The 19,272-nt window shown below is 37.6% G+C and overlaps 1 protein-coding gene across 1 annotated transcript in view; it reads left to right on the top strand.

Moving 5' to 3' along the window:
• LOC136025759 (uncharacterized) overlaps nt 1-19,272 on the top strand; it is a 29,120-nt gene that overhangs the window by 3,686 nt on the left and 6,162 nt on the right. Inside the window, exons 2-4 of the mRNA XM_065701746.1 lie at nt 4,921-5,087; nt 15,316-15,408; nt 19,201-19,270. Of these exons, the coding sequence (XP_065557818.1) occupies nt 4,921-5,087; nt 15,316-15,408; nt 19,201-19,270 (330 nt within the window). The remainder of the gene's footprint in view (nt 1-4,920; nt 5,088-15,315; nt 15,409-19,200; nt 19,271-19,272) is intronic.

The raw sequence follows: 19,272 nt of genomic DNA, 5'->3' as shown, positions 1-19,272 counted from the left end.
CCTCCTCTAAAGCTTACCCAGCGACTCCCTTCCATAAAAAGCTTATGTGTCCCCTGGGCAAAACGTACAATCCCTGGCCTGAAACTCTGAGTGGGGGGTGTCAACCCCAATTGCCTTGCTACAAAACATTTTGCCCATATTGCTCTTTACTTAGGGAGTGCTATTGCATTGCCTATGATAAATATTTATATTAATGAACGTTCAGATAGCTAAGAAACAAACTTACCTTTAGAATCAGAATTTCATTCTGAATCCAAATGTAAAACTTGTTTTCATTACGAATCCAATTTTAATCCAGTCTGTCCTTTCTAACCTTACCCAAATATATAGCCCATATTATATATTTTTCATGCATTATTGATTCTCAATTTTGTCACTGTCGATTCAATTTATAGGTAAACTGGTTTTAACAAGATTGATGCTAACAGATGTATATAAGCTGTATCTCAAATAGTTTAAAAATGTATCATATTTGAGGGTCTGTAAAGGGCTTAAAATTTTGAAAAACAATCTTGAACGTTTGGTTACTACTGGCTGTTTTGAGCCATTTAGCCCTTTTAAGGGATCAAAATATGGTTTTGCTCAAGGGTAATAATTTAATTTAGGAAGAACATAAAAAAGACATGAAGTAATATATTCACTTTCATTCTATTCAAACTATATGAAAATGTAAATATTTACCAATTCTGGTTTAGGTGATTTTTGCTATCTTTAAAAGTAGTTGAGTTAGGTGAATGCAACTCTCAGGGATACATCCAGGGTCTTAATAATTCTTGGGAAGATACTTTGAAACAACTATCTCCACTCCAATTCACTCCAGAAGGCAATGATCTTTAACAATCATTGTGTTATCAAAGTAAAACATTTAAAATTAGATCTCCTGCTCAAATAAGGCACAAGAAAAGTATTTTGAATCTCATACCTTTTCTCATCCAATTTACATGGTCTTAAAAATCTACAGTTCTGTTTTTTTTTTTTATTCAGGAACGAACTCTTGACTTGACTTAATTCTCCTGGTAACTTGGTGCTAGCATTGAGAGAGCAATTGCCATCTAGTATACCTGGTCTTCAGCAGCTATGGGTACATCTTCAAGTCTTATTCCTGTCTTGCTTAGGAACTGATATAGACTTAATGAACCGACTAATTCTTAGACAACTGCATGGTTGTTTCCTCCTGGCAGCCATGGGGTTGAAATTGTATTTGATGCAACAGACGGTTTCTTCAGGCATTTGAAGAGATGGCTGAACCATCCCAGTATGTATTGCACAACTTGTAGGGAGAATAGAATCTGCATTGCACAGGACAGGAGGATGGTATTGCTGATGAAATTGTACTAGTGAAGTTCCTCTATCTTTTGGAGTCCTTTGGATTGGGTTGCATCTAGCTTCCTCAAAGTCATGGTGGCTTTTGGCCAAGTTTCTGTGCTATATTGTATGACTGTGCTATGAGTATGACTAAAGATACATAAATATCCTCATCTTTGTGAGGTGGTTGAGAACAAGGTTTCGTCAAAATTTGTTGAGTCTCTCTAGGATAGAAGTTGCCTTTAGGACTTGTGTATTGATTTTGCTCTTGACTTATCCATCATTTAAAAGAATGGAGCTAAGATATGTGAAGTCCTAACAGGATTTTGTTTGCTCCAGCTGATGTCGAGCCCAACTTTGCTAGTTTCTTCTGTTATGACTGTCAACAGTGCAACAAAGTTCTACGTGAGTGCCAAGTTGTCAGCATTGCTAAAAAATTTTTCACCAAACCTCAGGGAGAAGTTTGGTTTGGTAATTGTCCTCAACGTCATCTTGTCAGTGATGCAATTATAATTGGTATGATTTAACGAAAATATGCAGTTTATCCTCTTTCTCACTTGTCATGGCACTTGGTATTATCCAAGTGACATATAGCAATTGCAAATTCTGTCGGTTTGTCTGTCCCGGTTTTGCTACTTTAGGCACATCCAGGTAAGCTAGGACGATGAAATTTGGCAGGTATATCAGGGATCAGGCCAGATTAAACTAGAAATGTTGTTTTCGCAATTTTACCATCTGGGGGTGAGTCAGGGGTCAGTTAATCCGGAAAAAATAGAAAAAATGAAGTATTTTTAACTTACGAACGGGTGATGGGATCTAAATGAAATTTGATGTTTAGAAGGATATCGTGTCTCAGAGTTCTTATTTTAAATCCCGACCTGATCCGGTGACATTGAGTGGAGTTGGGGGGGGGGGGTCCTAAAATCTTGGAAAACGTTTAGAGTGGAGGAATCAGGATGAAACTTGGTGATAAAAATAAGCAAAAGTCTTAGATATTTGATTGACATAACCGGAACGGATCTGCTACTTTTGGGGGAGTTGGGGGGGGGGGGGTTGATTCTGAAAGTAAAAAAACGAGGTATTTTTAACTTACGAAGGAGTGATCGGATCTTAATGAAACTTCAAGTTTCATTAAGAATATCGTGTCTCAGAGCTCTTATTTTAAATCCAGATTGGATCTGGGGGAATTGAGGGGGGGGGGAGCTAAAATCTCGGAAAACGCTTAGAGTTGAGGGATCGGGATGAAACTTGGTGGTAAAATAATCATAAGTCCTGGATACGTGATTGAAATAACCGGAACGGATCCGCTCTCTTTGGGGGAGTTGGGGGAGGAGGGTTAATTCTGAAAAATTGAAAAATGGGTTGTTTTTAACTTACAAAGGAGTGATCGGATCTTAATGAAATTGTATGTTTAGAAGGATATCGTGTCTCAGAGCTCTTATTTTAAATCCTGACCGGATCCGGTGAAAGGGAAGTTGGGGGGGGGGGGGTTGGCAGAACCTAAAATCTTGGAAAACGCTTAGATTGGAGGGATCGGGATGAAACTTGATGGGAAAAATAAGTACAAGTCCAAGATACGGGATTGAAATAACTGGAACGGATCTGCTCTCTTTGGGAGAGTTGGGGGGGGGGGAGTGTTAATTCTAAAAAATTAGAAAAATACATTGATTTACGAAAGAGTAATCGTATCTGAATGAAATTTCATTTTTAGAAGGACCTCGAAACCCAGATCTCTTATTTTAAATCCCCACCGGATCCAGTGTCCTTGGAGGGGACTGGAAATCTTGGAAAACGCTTAAAGCAGAGAGATCAGGATAAAACTTGGTGGAAAGATTAAGCACAAGTCCAAGATAGGTTACTGACATAGTTGGACCGGATCTGCTTTCTTTGGTGGAGTTAGGGGGGGGGGGGGAGAGTAATTTGGAAAAATTAGAAAAAAATAGGTATTTGTTACTTACGAACGGGCGATTAGATCTTAATGAAATTCGATATCTAGAAGGATTTTGTGCTTTAGAAATCTCATTTGAAATCTTGACCAGATTTGGTGACATTGAAGGGAGTTAGAGGGGGAAACCGGAATTCTTGGAAAACGTGAAAATTGGGGTATTTTTATCTTACGAATAGGTGATCGGATCTTAATGAAACTTGATATATATGTAAAAGGATCTTATGTCTCAGATGCTCCATTTTCAATTAGAATCGAATCCAGAGACATAGAGGGTTGGAGGGGGGAAAAAGAAATCTTGGAAACCGCAAATATTAGAAAACCCTCAGAGTGGAGAGATCAGGATGAAACTTGATGGGAAGAATAAGCGCAAGTTATAGATACGAGATTGACATAATTGGTACGAATCCGTTCTCTTTGAAGGAGCTGGGGGTTGTTAATTTGGAAAAATCAGAAAAACTGGGGTATTTTTAACTTAAGTAGGGGTGACCAGATCTTAATGAAATTGGATATTTAGAAGGAAGTCATGTCTCTTAGCTCTTATTTCAAATCCCGACCAGATCTTTTGACATTGGGGGAGTTGGATGGGGAAACTGGAAATCTTGGAAAACGTTATAAATGTCATAGGTACGTGATTGACGTAACCGGACTGGATCCGCTCTCTTTGGTGGAGTTAGGTGGTGGGGTTCAGTGCTTTGGCGAGTTTGGTGCTTCTGGACGTGTTAGGACGATGAAAATTGGTAGGTGTGTCAGGGAGCTGCACAAATTGACTTGATAAATTTTCCCCGATTTGACCATCTTAGGGACTGAAGGGAGAGGAAAAATTTGAAAATTTGAGGTATTTTTAACATACGAGTGGGTGATCGTATCTTTATGAATTTTGATATTTAGAAGGGCTAATGACTTGGAGCTCTTATTTTGAATCCCGACCGGTATTAAGCCTCTGATTTTTCCTTTTAAATCAATCTATTGATTCTTAGAATTTTGCTAGAGCTCACACCATATGAGCTCTTGGCTCTTCTGACCTCGTCAAAAGTGCCATATGAGCCCTTAGCTCTTGTTTATTACTTTGATAACAGCTTTGCAATGGCCCATTGGTCCTTCCTAGTTGGATCACTATGTCTCCAGACATCTTTTGAGCTTTTGCTTGAAGGAATCTGCAAATGACTGAGATGAAACAATATCCTCAGAGAGGCAGTTTCAATTGGGTAAATGATACAAGACAAAACTGGTTTTATTATTTTTGCATAGCCGTTTTCCCCTGCAGTCTGTTAGAGTGAGCATTGAGCCAACGTGTTTGTTTTGTCCAATGGCACTGCAAGGAGAGAAGGCCCCTTGGAAGGAGGCAAGTATTTTATATTTAGGAAAGACAGACAATGCCAAATCAAGCTTTTTCTCTTAAGTATAACAATTATGTTTTTAGAAGTGACACAATTTGCCCTAATTGCTCAATTGTGGACCCTCTGTGGTGATGCCAAGTGTTTTGGAAGCCCCAGCAGAAAGTTAGTAACAATATCTTTCTTGGATGCATATTTATGGACTTTTATGGATTTTATGGATTTAGCTAGTGAGACAATCCTTCGAGAGTTATGTAATTATTTATCTTTGAATATTTATAGCCAAATGAGAAATCCTAAGTAACTTTATCTTTTTTTTCTTTTTATTTTTAGGAAGAAGATTCTCCAACCCTTCACTACTGTATGAAGCTTATGCTTCGGGGTCCTAAAGCATTTAGTAAATTCATTGATGTACTAATTGAGACAAGACAATATGACATTGTTCGTTTGCTGGCACCTAACATAGATGTAAGGAGTTTCAGTGAATCCAATGCATTGGGGTATAACCTTTAATTCTTTTTAATAATTAATTCAGTATACAAGACGAATAACTTAAGCACCCTCTATCCAAGGAGAAACTAGAATTTTCCAAAAAAAACTTAGGGAATATCATCTGCTATGCGACTTTACTATTACTATCATGTCTATCATTTACTATTAACGTGTAATGTTTTTATCTTATTGAAATTATTGTAATTAAAGTCATAGTATCAGGAATAACAATGTGCCTTGAAAAACATTTTGAAAATAACCCTAAATAAGGGAGCTAGTAACAAAAAACTCTTAAAGAACTGTCTTAAGCATCAGCTCCGACCTCCATTGATTCATGTAAGATGTTCTGTAATCTCTTTGATCATGGGCTCGTCATACCTAATGTTGTTTGGCGCAGCTGGAATATTAGCTATGAACACCAAAGAGTGGTTGGGAATAAATGAAAACAGTCTTTTCTGTTGATTTACAGCAAGTACCTGATCCATCATCTTGTCTTTATGTATATTTAATGATGATGTTTTGGAGAAAACTTTATAAAAACGTTGTGTAGGTTTAATTTTTGAGCTAGAATTTGTGATTGGTTTTGTTCTTTGTTCAATAGAGACCTTTGGCTACCAGCCCATTTGGGACTTTTCTGTTCTCGCAAAAATTAGGGATACAGATTGCTTCATTACTTTCATACTTTCCATTCGGTTTATGCTTTTCTGTAATCGACGTTCATCTTCAGTCTGCATCAGAAATTTGGAAGCAACACTAATTTTGTATTTCCTCCTTCTGTATTTATCTTATTCGCTTAGATGTAATCTTAGCAATTGTATTGCCCAATGATGTTGCCAAGAGTTTCAACTAAGGGAATTCCAATCAGAAGGAGTTTCTTATACTGTGTCTTATAAACATCGTGAACATCAGTTGAAGATAGTAAAGTAATTTTTTTTTTTACTTGTGCAGTTCTGGATGCATGAATTCATGGCCGTTACTAGGTCTGATGGCTCCTGGGGAAAAATTAATGACGGTTCCCCCACACCTTTGTGGGGGAAAGCATCTCAGGTGCTTTGATAGCATACTTGATAGTTGCAAATGATTGCAACTAGTATAAAGGGTTGTTAACATGATAGATTGAATGATTAGTACTAAAGGCTCTGAATAAAAACCAAGGAAAAACGGGGCTATGGAGTCGGAGACGTGGAGTTGCAGTTATAGTAAATTTTTGCTAGATGGAGTCGGAGTATCAGAAATAATGTAAAATCCTTAGGAATCAGAGCTATTGAAACACATAAAGGCTGGAGTCAAGCCAAAATACTCTTGAATAATTCTAAAGAGGGGCAATAATGAACAATTAATAGGATAATTATAATGAATAGGATTTTTTTGCATCATAGTAGTATTTCTACAGAAACAATTTATTCAATTATCTGTATCGCTATTTAAAAATTGACATTTAATATTTGCTAGTACATTACATATAAAATGCAGAAAGTTAGAAAAATGCTTAATAGATTAACAGAGATACCTCTTTTGTACTCTGCAGCAATTCTCGCATTGCAGAACATAAAATGTATAAGAAAAATGTTAGCTGTTAACAGGGTTATTAAAATTGTATAAAAAAATAATTTCATAAAACTTTGTACTTCTTAAATTTTTAATATCTTTACCAGTTACAGTGGTATGATATAAATATGCTTGTTTAAACATCCTACAGTTGCCAATACTCACTATCGTATTGCAGAACATAAAACTTATATAAAATACTAGCTATTAACAGGGTTATTAAAATTACATTAAAAAAATAATTTCATAAAACTTTGTACTTTTTAAATTTCAAGCATCTTTACTGGTTACAGAAATTAAATTTCTCATGTAGGTGTAATAGAAATATATCGATTTAAACATCCTACGTTTGCCAACACCTATACAGTTGGCAACACAGCTGAGTAACTTACTGATACCTACTGCACTCAGCGTGTCCTTGCAATTAATAGCTTTAGGATGTGTGCTTCTTTGTGGTTATTTGCGGTATTGACTGCCAAACATGGCTTTTTTCTCTTAATATATTTGGAGTCTCTGAGCTGCTCCCCAATGATTTATATCGATTGATATTCTTTCAAGGCAATGGACTCTGCGGCCCTGGGAAAAACACACACTATCAACACAGGTGGTTTAAAATCGGATATAGATCAAAATCAGATCATTCTCCACTGTCTTGAAAAGATTTTCCCTATTGTTTCTGCTTTGTATTTGTTTGTTATGGAAAGGCAGTGTGGTCTTCGTCGCTTTTATCTTTCTTATGTCTCTGTAGGTGCGAGAGAAATAAGGTTTGTAATTTTTTAACTTAATTCATAAGTTGAAATGTGGCTTCGGCTGATTTTAATGGCATTGTGTTGATTGGCATCCAAACAAAAATAACTTGTTGAAAAACAAAGTCAATTGAAGATGAAATCGTAAATATAGCCTAAACGGCGACAATTAAAAAAAAAACAACCAAAAAACAAATCGGTTTTGAGTGTAATCAAAGATGAGCTGACTGAAAATTTGCAAGTTTATCAAACTTGCCAGTTGAGTAGAAATTTTGTGGAAAAATTAAGGTTGCTTGTTTGATCGTAGCCATGCCCAACTAATTTAGTATTCAATTGTATTTTTCAACATTATTGTTGGTGCAAAAAACGAATAAATGAAAAAAAATTCCAATATGTGGCACTATTCTCAGCAATATCTCAAAAACATACGAAGAAGTCAATTATAATGAACTACAACACTATATAAAGGAAGGACAGTTCTGAAAGGGCTCCAATGTGCTTCTAAAATCGGAAACAGTTTGTTGAACCAATGGCAATCGAAGACAGTTTGTTGAATCCTTGGCATAATAATCACCTCACGGGCGAAAAGCTAGAACATTATACCAAATAGAGCCTAATTTGCAACAACATCAAATGTCTTTTCTGATGATGTTTCAGATAGATAAAGCTGGTCAGCAATCTGTTCGGGTGAGATATCGTTGATCAACTAGAAAATTTTTTCTAGTGACCAATAAACGCTTTCTTCTTCACTTTCATTTTTGACTATCTGGTTCTTGCTGTTGCTTGTCTTCTAACTGCAGGTGTCTTTGCTCTTCGCATATATTTTTGACACATTCTGATTCTCAGTGTTGCATTTCTTCTGATCTCATTTTCTTTCTTCTTCATTTTAGATTTTATTATTTCATACAATATCTTGGTTGGCTCAGATTTGTCTTGGTTGTCCAGGGTGTTCATTTTCAGTGATTGGGAACTTACATTTTTTGGGTCGTTCGCTTGATCTTGTAAGGAAAGTAAAAGGTTGAGGTTTATTTTAGTCTATTCATTTAAAACTGAAGAATTATTCTAGACATCCGGGAGTTATATACTATTGTGGTTGTAACATACATGCAGCCCTTTTTAAACTTTAGTTTTTAATTCGTTTCGACCCTCATTGTCGCAAGTCTTCCAACCAATATTGAGGTAGAAATGACGTATTTGAGCTCTTGAAATGCTCTCAATTCGCCAAATCACCTGGGGGTTCTGTTACTTGTGATGTAGTCATGTGTAACTATCGACTTACATTGGGGCTATGGCATAAAGTAGCAAATAAATTCAACAAGATTGTAGTGGCAATGGTAGGACAATATGTCTGCAACAATTTCCTCTGATTCTTGAAGCTACTATAATGATCGAAAATTATTGGGACATACTAATTTCAATAATTGTAAAAAAAATTTTTTGGATCGTCATAAAGACATTTTTATGGCACTTGATATTAACCAAGTGACATATAGCAATCGCAAATTCTGTCGGTCTGTCGGTCTGTCTGTCGATCCCAGTTTTGCTACTTTAGGCACTTCCAGGTAAGCTAGGACGATGAAGTTTGGCAGGCATATCAGGGACCGGACCAGATTAAATTAGAAATAGTCGTTTTCCCGATTTGACCAGCTGGGGGGAGTGGGGGGCCCGTTAATTCGGAAAAAAAAATAGAAAAAATGAAGTATTTTTAACTTACGAACGGTTGACCAGACCTTAATGAAATTTGATGTTTGGAAGGATATCGTGTCTCAGAGCTGTTATTTTAAATCCTGACCGGATCTGGTGGCATTGGGGGGAGGGGGAGTTGGGAGGGGGAAGCCTAAAATCTTGGAAAACACTTAGAGTGGAGGGATCGGGATGAAACTTAGTGGGAAAAATAAGCACAAGTCCTAGATACATGATTGACATAACCGGAACAGATACGCCCTCTTTGGGGTAGTTGGGGTGGGTTTACTTCTGAAAAATTAGAAAAAATGAGGTATTTTTAACGTACGAACGGGTGATCGGATCTCAATGAAATTTGATATTTAGAAGGATATCGTGTCTCAAAGCTCTTATTTTGCATCCCGACCGGATCTCGTGACACTGGGGGGATTTTGGGGTGGGGGGAACCTAAAATCATGGAAAACGCTTAGATTGGAGGGATCGGGATGAAACTTGGTGGGGAAAATAAGCAGAAGTCTTAGATACGTGATTTACATAATTGGAATGGATCCGCTCTATTGGTGGGGGGGGGGGTTAATTCTGAAAAAATAGAAAAAATGAGGTATTTTAACTTACGAAGGAGTGATCAGATCTTCATGAAACTTCATGTTTAGAAAGATCTCGTAACTCAAATCTCAAATCTTAAATTTTAACCGGATCAAGCGTCATTGGGGGGGGGCAGTTGGGGGGGGGACCGGAAATCTTAGAAAATACTTAAAGCAGAGAGATCAGGATGAAACTGGATGGGAAGAATAAGAAACTATCTAAGATACATGACCGACATAACCGGACCGGATCTGCTCTCTTTGGTGGAGTTGGGGGGGGGGGGTAATTTGGAAAAATGAGGTATTTGTAACTTACGAAAGGGTGACCAGATCTTAATGAAATTTGATATTTAGAAGAATCTTGTGCTTTAAAGCTCTAATTTTAAATTCCGTCCAGATTCTGCGACATTGGGGGGAGTTAGTGCGGGAAACCGGAATTCTTGGAAAACGTGAAAATTTAGGTATTTTATCTTATCTTAGGTGATCGGATCTTAATGAAATTTGATATTTAAAAGGAATTCATGTATCAGAGCTCTTATTTCAAATCCCGACCAGATATTTTGACATTGGGGGGGAGTTGGAGGGGGAAATCTTGGAAAACACTTGGAGTGGAGGAATCGGGATGAAGCTTGGATAGAATAAGCAAATGTCCTTGATACGTGATTGACATAACCGTACCTGATTCGCTTTCTTTGGGGGAGTTGGGGGGAGGGGTTCAGTGATTTGGCGAGTTTGGTGCTTATGGTCGTGCTAGGACGATGAAAATTGGTTGGCGTATCAGAGAGCTGCACAAATTGACTTGATAAAGTCGTTTTCCCAGATTCAGCCATCTGGGGGGCTAAAGGGAAAGGAAAAACTAGAAAAAATTAGGTATTTATAACTTACGGGTGGGTGATCGGATCTTAATAAATTTTGATATTTAGAAGGACATCGTGACTCAGAGCTCTTATTTTAAATCCTGACCGGCATTAAGCCTCTGATTTTCCTTTTAAATCAATCTATTGATTCTTAGAATTTTGTTAGAGCTCATGCCATATGAGTTCTTGGCTCTTAGCTCTTCTTGCCTCGTCACAAGTGCCATATGAGCTCTTAGCTCTTGTTACCTTTCAGAGGCACAGCTGTACTGTTGCCTATAGTAAAGCCCTTAATTATTATTTGTTTATTTTCAGAGGTACTTTATATAAAAGGGTTGATCGTATAAACTTAGGAGGGGGCTCTTTCGATTGGAAATCAGAAATTCAATTGCCATTTTTAAGATCCAAATTGATCAGGGCCAACTAGCCCCTCCCCTTGCCCTCTTTTCCGTAACTGTATGCGATCAAAATTTTGGGATAACCTTTTTGTTCAAAATAGCTCGGAGATCATATAACAAAAACTCTAGGTTTAACTCTGCTCCCCAGACCCCGGGGGCAATTATTGTAAGTTGTGCCCCATGGGCATGTAAGGTTTTATGGAAGGAGTGAATGTATAAACATCAGATGGGGTTCATTTTGATCGTAAATTGAAAATTCTAGTTCCATTTTTATGCGTTCGATCGAAATTTTGAGGCAACAGTTTTATTCGAAATAGTTCATGTATAACATTACAATGCCTCTGGGGCTGAAGCAGCTCCCAAAGCCCGAGGGCAAGGGTTGTACGTTATGACCAGGGGGCATATAAGGTTCTTTTGGAGAAGGTGGCCGTGTAAACTTTGAAAAAGGCTCGTTTGATTAAAAATTGAAAGTTATATTTCCTTCTCAAGAGTCAAAAAGTGATTGGAGGACAACTAGCTCCCCCACCACACCCTATTTTCCTCAAATCCACCGGATTGAACTTCTGACATATCCATTTTGTTGAAAATAGTCCAAAGATCGTATGACAATGCCTTAGAGGTTGACACGACCCCCAGACCGGGGGGTAAGGGTTGAAATCTGTGCCCCGGGGGCGTATCAGGTGTTTATGGAAGGGGTGGTCGTGTAAACTTTGGAGGAGGCTTATTGATCGGAAATTGGAAGTCCTAGCTCCTTTCAAAGAGTCAAACGTGATCGGAGGGCAACAGACCTCCCCCCAAGCGTTGTTTTCCCTGACTCATCTGATCGAAATTTATAGATTGCCATATTGTTCCAAATAGTCTAAAGATTATATAACAATGCCTCTGGGGCTGTCAGAACCCCCCAGAGCCCGGGTAAAACTTGCAAGTTATGTCCCAGGAGCGTCTAAGGTTTTTTTGGAAGGAGTGGTCGTATGGACTTCGGAGGAGGCTCATTTGATTGGAAATTGAAAGTTCTAGTTCCCTTTTCAAGAGTCAAAAGTGATCGGAGGACAACTGGTTCCTCCCAGCTCACCTTTTCTCCAAGTACATACGATCAAACTTTCGAGATTGCTATTTTGTGTAAAATAATCCAAAGATCATACAACAATGGCTTTGGGGTTGATACAACCACCCAGAGTTGGGGGCTAAGGGGCATATGCCCTCAGGTGCATATACGACTAGGAGTAGTCGCATAAACTTTGTAGGATGCTTATTTGAATGGAAATTGAAAGTGTTATTTCCAATTAAGTGTCAAAAGTGATCAGAGCGCAACTAGCTCCTTCTCCAATGCCCTCTTTTCTCCAAAAGCATCCGATCGAAATTTCTTAAATGCAACTTTGTTTAAAGTTGTCCAAAGATCTCATAACAATTACTTCTGGGGTTGACACAACCCCCTAGATATCGAGGTATGTGTTGTAAGTCATAATCCGGGGGCATATATGGTTTTTATGGAAGGAGTAGTCGTTAAAACCTTGGAAGAAACTCGTTTGACTAGAAATTGAAAGTTCTTATTCCCTTTTAAGTTTCAAAAGTGATCGGAGAGCAAATAGACCCCCCCCCCCTCCCACGCCCTCTCCAAATGCATCTGATCAAAATGTTGACGTAGCCATCTTGTTCAATATAGTCCAAAGATCGTGTATCAATATCTCATGGGTAACACAGCCCCCCCCCCACCCAGACGTGGGGGAAAAGGGTGGTCGTGTAAAGTTCGGAGCATTATTGGAAATTGAACCTGAACAAAATAGACTTAAGATCAAATAACTATGGTTCCGATTTTGATAATCCCCCCCCCCCCGCCTGCCCCTAGAGCAAGGACTATAGGCTATGCTAGTTGCCCATTATTAACAGTTAAGGTTTTTATGGGAAGGGTGTTCGTGTAAACGTTGGAAGGGACTCGTTCGATTAGAATTCGAAATCTCTAGTACCATTTTTAGGAATCAGAAGTGGTCGGATGGTAACCTGTCCCCCCTCCCCCGCCCACACACCCTTTTTTCCCGAAATGCATCCGATCAAAATTTTGAGATAGTCATTTTGTTCTGTATAGTTGAAAGGTCTAGTAATTATTTCTTTGGAGATGTCAACCCCCCTCCCCCACAACCCTCAGGGCAAGAGCTATAAATTATGCTAGTTGTCCATTATTATCATACGGTTTTCATAGAAAGGATGGTCTATAAGCTTTGAAGAGGGCTCATTCAATTGGAAAGCGGAAGTTGTAGTTCCCCTTTTAAGGGTCAAAAGTGAACGGAGGGCAACTACCCCCTCCCCTTCCAAGCTCTCTTTTCGCCCAATTATTCTGGTCTAAATTTTGAGATAGCCTTTTAGTTAAAAATGGTCTAAAGATTAACTAACAAGGCCTCTAGCGTTAACACAACCCTCCAGAGCCTTGGGCAAGGGTTGTAAATATGACCCCGAGAACGTGTAAGGTTTTTGTGGAGTCGGTGGTTGTATAGACTTGGGACGGGTGTCGTTTGATTAAAAATTGGGAATGCTAGTGTCCTTTTTAAGAGTAAAAAATGATCGGATGGCATTGAGCCCCACGTCCGCTTTTCCCCAAATACATCCGATAAAAATTTTGAGATAGCCATTTTGTTCAAATTGTCTAAAGTCCAAATATCTAAGCCTCCTGGGTGGACAAACATACTACGTTCCCTTGGGCAAGGGTTGTAAGTTGTGCAAGTTGCCTATTGTTAACATATAAGGCTCTTATGGAAGAGGTAGTTGTCATTTTGAGTCAAAATTGATCAGAGGAAAATCAGCCCAATCCCTTTTATTCCTTTTTTCCCCAAATGCATGGGATCAGAATTTTGAGTTAGCGATTTGGTTCAAAATAATCCAAAGATCAAATGATTATGCGTGCTGAGTTAACAAAGCCCTCACAGCCCCATGGGCAAGAGATACAAGCTCCACAGGCTGCCTTTTTTTAACATATAAAGTTTTTATGGAAGGTTCAATCGTAGCAATACCGAAGGAGGCTTATCCGATTTGAAATTGAGTTTTAGTTCCCTCTTTAAGAGTCAAAACTGATCAGAAGGCAGCCAGCCCCCTTGCCCTTTCCCCCAAATACTTTTGACCAAAATTTTGAGATAGCCTTTTTGTTCATAAAGGTTCTTAGGTCAAATAACTATGGTTTGATAACCCCTCTCCTCTTCCAGCCCTGGGGCAAGGGTATAAAGTTATGCTAGTTGTCCATTGTTAATATATAAGGTTTTTATGGAAAGGGTGGTTTAAATTTTGAAGGGCGCTTATTCTATTGGAAATCAAAAGTTCTATTTCTCTTTTTAAGAGCTGAAAGTGATCGGAGGGTAACCAGCCCCCCTCCACCCCCACCTCACGCCCTTTTTTACCCAAATGTATTCGATCAAAATTTTGAGCTAGCAGATTTTAAAAAAGTCTGGAAGTCAAATAACTACAACTTGAGGGTTTACAAATCCCCCACCGCCTGGGGCAAGTGCTGTTACTTATGCAAGTTGCCCATTGTTAACATATTGGAGGGTTTTTGTGGAGGGATTGGTCGTATAAACTTTGGAAGGGGCTCATTTGATTAATCACTGTTTATTATATTGCAAATTGTAATTAACATTTAAAATAAGAACTATTTTAAGCGACTTAATAAAAACTAAACCAATAATAAACTTATAATGAATCAAAATAAAACTGATATTATAATAAAACCGATATAATGAAAACAAAATAAAAGCTGATATTCAACTCAGACTCTAAACAAACAGAAATTAGTTGATATATGAACTAAAAAATCGCCCCCCTTATACTGCGAGTGTTATTCGCACTTTACTCAATGTATCGTAAAGACTATTTTAAGCGATTTAAAGCGAAAGCAAAATTTAAAAAAATGGATGTTTTATCAAATAAGATTACAAAGCCTTATATGTATATATGTAATGTTTGTATACATATTTGAATATATAAAAGACATTGGTGCATGGTCTTAAATTGCCGGAGCGAGATCGTTCATTCTGCAATAGTCATTCACAGTCATCAAGAGACGAGGCGGATCTCTACCTGTGTCCTCGTGGGGCTTGTTGTTTATTTGCTGTTGCCCATCAACAGATCTGTTCTTGTGATTGCTGTTCAACAATAAGTACGTGGCCTTAACAATGAGCTTAAGTGCGTGGAACCATTTTTCTGCGTAATTTCGTCTCAGCAACGATTAAATGAACCCTTAAATATTGAACGAGGATAGTGTAGCAAATGGAACATCCTGATATTAGTAATGATTGTAAATGAACTGATGAAGAATTATAAAATTATTTCCCATTATGGAAGTTTTGTTATATCTTTATTCCTATCTTCTATTTTAATTCTACTTATTCTGATTATCTTTGTACTTTTTTCATTTATATTAATTTTCTTCACTTTATTTTAGGGTATCTATGAGGAATGTACCAGTACAAGAACTAATTCCCTCGACAAGTACAATCACACATTATACGGGAGATTCTTTTGCTGAAACTGAAAAGTAAGGAAATGAATCATTTGGCTGTCTTGAAACTGAGTATCGACTACTGATAAGTCAGCTTACTCTAACTAGAGAAATATTCTCAAGGAAAAAAAGAGAAAAAAACGAGCGTTGCTCTATAGGAAAAATCTATTTAATCCTCAATAAAATCAGTCCTTCATCTGATTTTAGGCCTCATAAAATCAGTTATCTGTAGAATTGTATAAGCTTAACTCTTAGTGAAAGATTCTGGAGTTTGGATCCTTTTTCCACATCATTGATTCAGTAATACATGGGCAGTAGTCCTGGAGTTTTCGTGAAAGTGACTTTATTGTCTTTTAAATTGAATCTATTTTTTTATTGATTATTGACCTATAATAGTGAACTATAGAAATCAAGCAAACCAACTGGGTTATGATTGGTACTTAGCAAGCTGCTGTCACTTTTTGACTGCATGGACAGATCCAAAAGACATAGAAATCTGTTCTGTAAAATTGATGCTGGAGCCCATAAAGCAGTTTTATGTATATTCCTTTTCTTTCCTAAGGGTTCATGTCTAAGCTCTATTCTTTGCAAGTTCAGATAATATCACTTGTTACCCACTTATCAAACAGTTCGTAGTAATAAACTGTAAGTAAGGAGCGACCCTTTTTAATAGTAACCAAAACTCTAAAAAATCGGTATTTTGATATTTGATAAATAGATATTTCATTAACAGATACATTAAGAGAATGCTGGTTTCAAATATTTAAGTTTCATCAAGATTAATCTTACCCATCAAAAATTACAAGCCTTAGAAGATTTGCCTCATTTTCAAAAAATGAGGAAACACCCCCTAAAAGTCATAGAATGTTACTGAAAATCACACCATTAGATTCAGCATATCAGAGAACCTTAATGTAGAGGTTTCGAGCTCTTATGTGCAAAAATATGGAATTCTGTATTTTTTGCCAGAAGACAGATCATGAGTGCGTATTATTTTTTTTCCCCAGGAGTGATCGTATTGACCCAGTTGTCCTAGAATATTGTGAGAAGGCTCATTTGAAAGGAAACTAAAATTTCTAGTGTCCTTTCTAAGTGACCAAAAAAAATGGAGGGCTGCTTAGCCCCTCCTACACTTACTTTTGTCCATAGTCACCGGATAAAAATTTTGAGATGGCCATTTTGTTCAGCATAGTCGAAAAATATAATAACTATGTCTTTGAGGATGACTTAATCCCCCACAGTCCCCGGGGGAGGGGCAGCAAGTTATGTACTTCACCCATTATTTACGTATAGTATTGGTTATTGGGAAGTATACGAACGTTGTCAGGTTTTTTTCTTTTAGTGGGGGAGGGGTTTACGTGGGCGGACCTTTCCATGGAAGAAGTTCTCAGGGAGGAAGGGACATTGCTATGAAGGGGGTGCCGGATTTTCCAGCATTATTTAAAAAACGATAAGAGATAAAAAAAAACAAGTTTTTTCAACTGAAACTAAGGAGCAGCATCAAAATTTAAAGTGCGTCCTAGTGCTCTATCGTTAAATGGACTTCGATTAGTAGAGGTTTAGTCGTATTAATTACGAAGATGCCACTAACAATCAGAGAGTAGATGGTGGAAATAGAATTTGTGAAAGATGAATCTAGCCAGGTGATCTTATGTTTAGGCTAAAAAACTGTCGGATCAAGCTGAAGAAAGTAGTTGAACTTATTCTTAAAACATTAAAGTTCACCATTTTTCACCAGGTTCCTCTTTAAACTCTTATGTTCGAAAATGTGGAAGGATAAAATACTACTCCTTAACGCTACTAAACTATATTAAACTTAACGGTAAATCAAATCACCTTGGAGATTAATCTCCATTTCCTTACCATCATCAGCAATGACATGACTGTATTTGTGCTTCAATTGTACAGAACTGGTTTTAAATCTGAAATTTCATTTTTCCACTTTACATAAATACTAGAAAAAAGTGGCTTCTGTATGTGATTGAGATTTATTTTTTACTAAAAGAATTCTAATGCCCCTGTGTGCAACAGAACAACCCCACCACATAATCTGTATTTTCTTCAAGGCAGCCATGATCAAAACGACTGTTCGCAAAGAATGAATGAGGTGGAAAAACGGTCAGCTATATATTTTCCTTGCCGAAATAAAGCTCCATGGGGAACTTCCGTGGGAGATGCTTTCCATTGCGGGAGGGGGAGGGTATTTAGGGGGAAAATGTTCCACAGAGGGGGATTTCTGGCATGACTTGAAAAAAAAAAACTGATCAGAAATAACATAAATAACTTTTCTTTTTTTTTCATTGTTCAGGCGGAATCGTCCGTAAGAAATTTTCTGGGAGGAATTTGCAGCGATGATGGCATTGTCCGGGGGTTTATTTTCTCCTAGGGGTGATGATTTTACATGAGACGAACTTTTCACGGAGGAGTCTTTTGTGGGGGAGAGGGGAATTTTCCATGGAGAGCGAAGTGGATTTCCCGCTATTAATTGAAAAACGGTCAGAAAAACAAGAAAAAACATAACAAGTTTCTTGAAGTGAAATTACGGAGCAACGTTAAAAGTTAAAACGAACAGAACTTATTCCGTATATGAAAGGAGCAACCTCCTCCTCAGTACCTCGCTCTTTACGCTACAGTTGTTTTACTTTTAAAAAAGCTTCTGATTCCAATTAAAGGCGCTTGTATTTCAGGAGTCGTTCTTGAAGAACTGGGAAAAAAGGTCAAACTTTAGCGTAAAGAGCGGGATATTGAGGAGTGGGCAGCCCCTTTCATATCCGGAATACCTCTGTTCGTTTTTAAGTTTTAATGTTGCTCCTTACTTTCAGTTGAAAAAACTTTTTTTTTGTTTATTTAATCTGGTCTAAAGGCATTATGTACATGTAAATCCTTAATCTTATGGTCCATCTAAAAATTTAGAGATCTAACTGGGAATGATCATATCGGTTTAGTCTCTGTGTCGTTTTTACCCCAAGTATAACCTTTATGGTTGACAAGTTCCATACAAAAATTGCACAGAGAAATGCCTCATAGGCTGTTTACCTTAATACTTCCATTTTGCACTGAATGTGCTATGGAATGGGAAGACTAAGGTGATAGCAGGCCCGCTCCCCGAGATATATTCAAAAATCTCCTTCTTTGGTATATTTTGACGTAAAAAAAACATCGTGTTTCCAAACTCCTGCCACCCCACCCCACAACCAGAAAAATATTACGATGCGGAAGCTCACCAAAGATCTATATAAAAGAAAACCAGGTGAATGGTTAGGAATGTAGTCATCATGGTCATAGCTTGTATAGGAAGCTAGTATTGTTATAAACATCAATCTCCCCCTCCATAAAAGTAACAGCAAAAAACAGTAGTGGTTATAAAATTAGCGCTAAAAATGGATCTGTATATTAAAAATTGAGCTTAGTAATGTGTTTTTAAAGTTCCTCCCTTCACTCTCCTTCCTATGTGTAACGCTTGAATTATTCTATAGAAATAGGTCATAACTAGCCTACAGTCGAAGAGAAGCTGACTCTGAGGGAATAGGAACTTTTTATTTATTTTTGAGTTTAGAATCGTTCAAGCCTTCTCATTAATCTTTTAAGTCTTACAATTAGGGGATGATTGGAGGTAGTCTGAAATGTATTTGTCCTTTAATTTTATTTGTTTGGCGGAGCAAGTTCCCCTAAAGTAAAAAGCGGCTCCTCTATTCCCGCAGTTCTGCACTTTGGGGATGTTCTGTCCATATGTTTTATAAAATAATTGTACAGGATGAAGGCTAAGAAAAAAGTGTACGACACATTCTGCTTTAAGAATAGGATAATAATTTCATTAAATATTTGCAGACTATATCATCCTCCAAGGCCTCGCAATAGCTCGAGCAGTTTAGATACTCCAATGACGAGCTATGGTTTAGC

The sequence above is a fragment of the Artemia franciscana genome, chromosome 4 (genome assembly GCF_032884065.1).
Source record: "Artemia franciscana chromosome 4, ASM3288406v1, whole genome shotgun sequence".
In the NCBI taxonomy this organism is placed as follows: domain Eukaryota; kingdom Metazoa; phylum Arthropoda; class Branchiopoda; order Anostraca; family Artemiidae; genus Artemia; species Artemia franciscana.
This window is presented reverse-complemented; position numbering and strand designations above follow the sequence as displayed.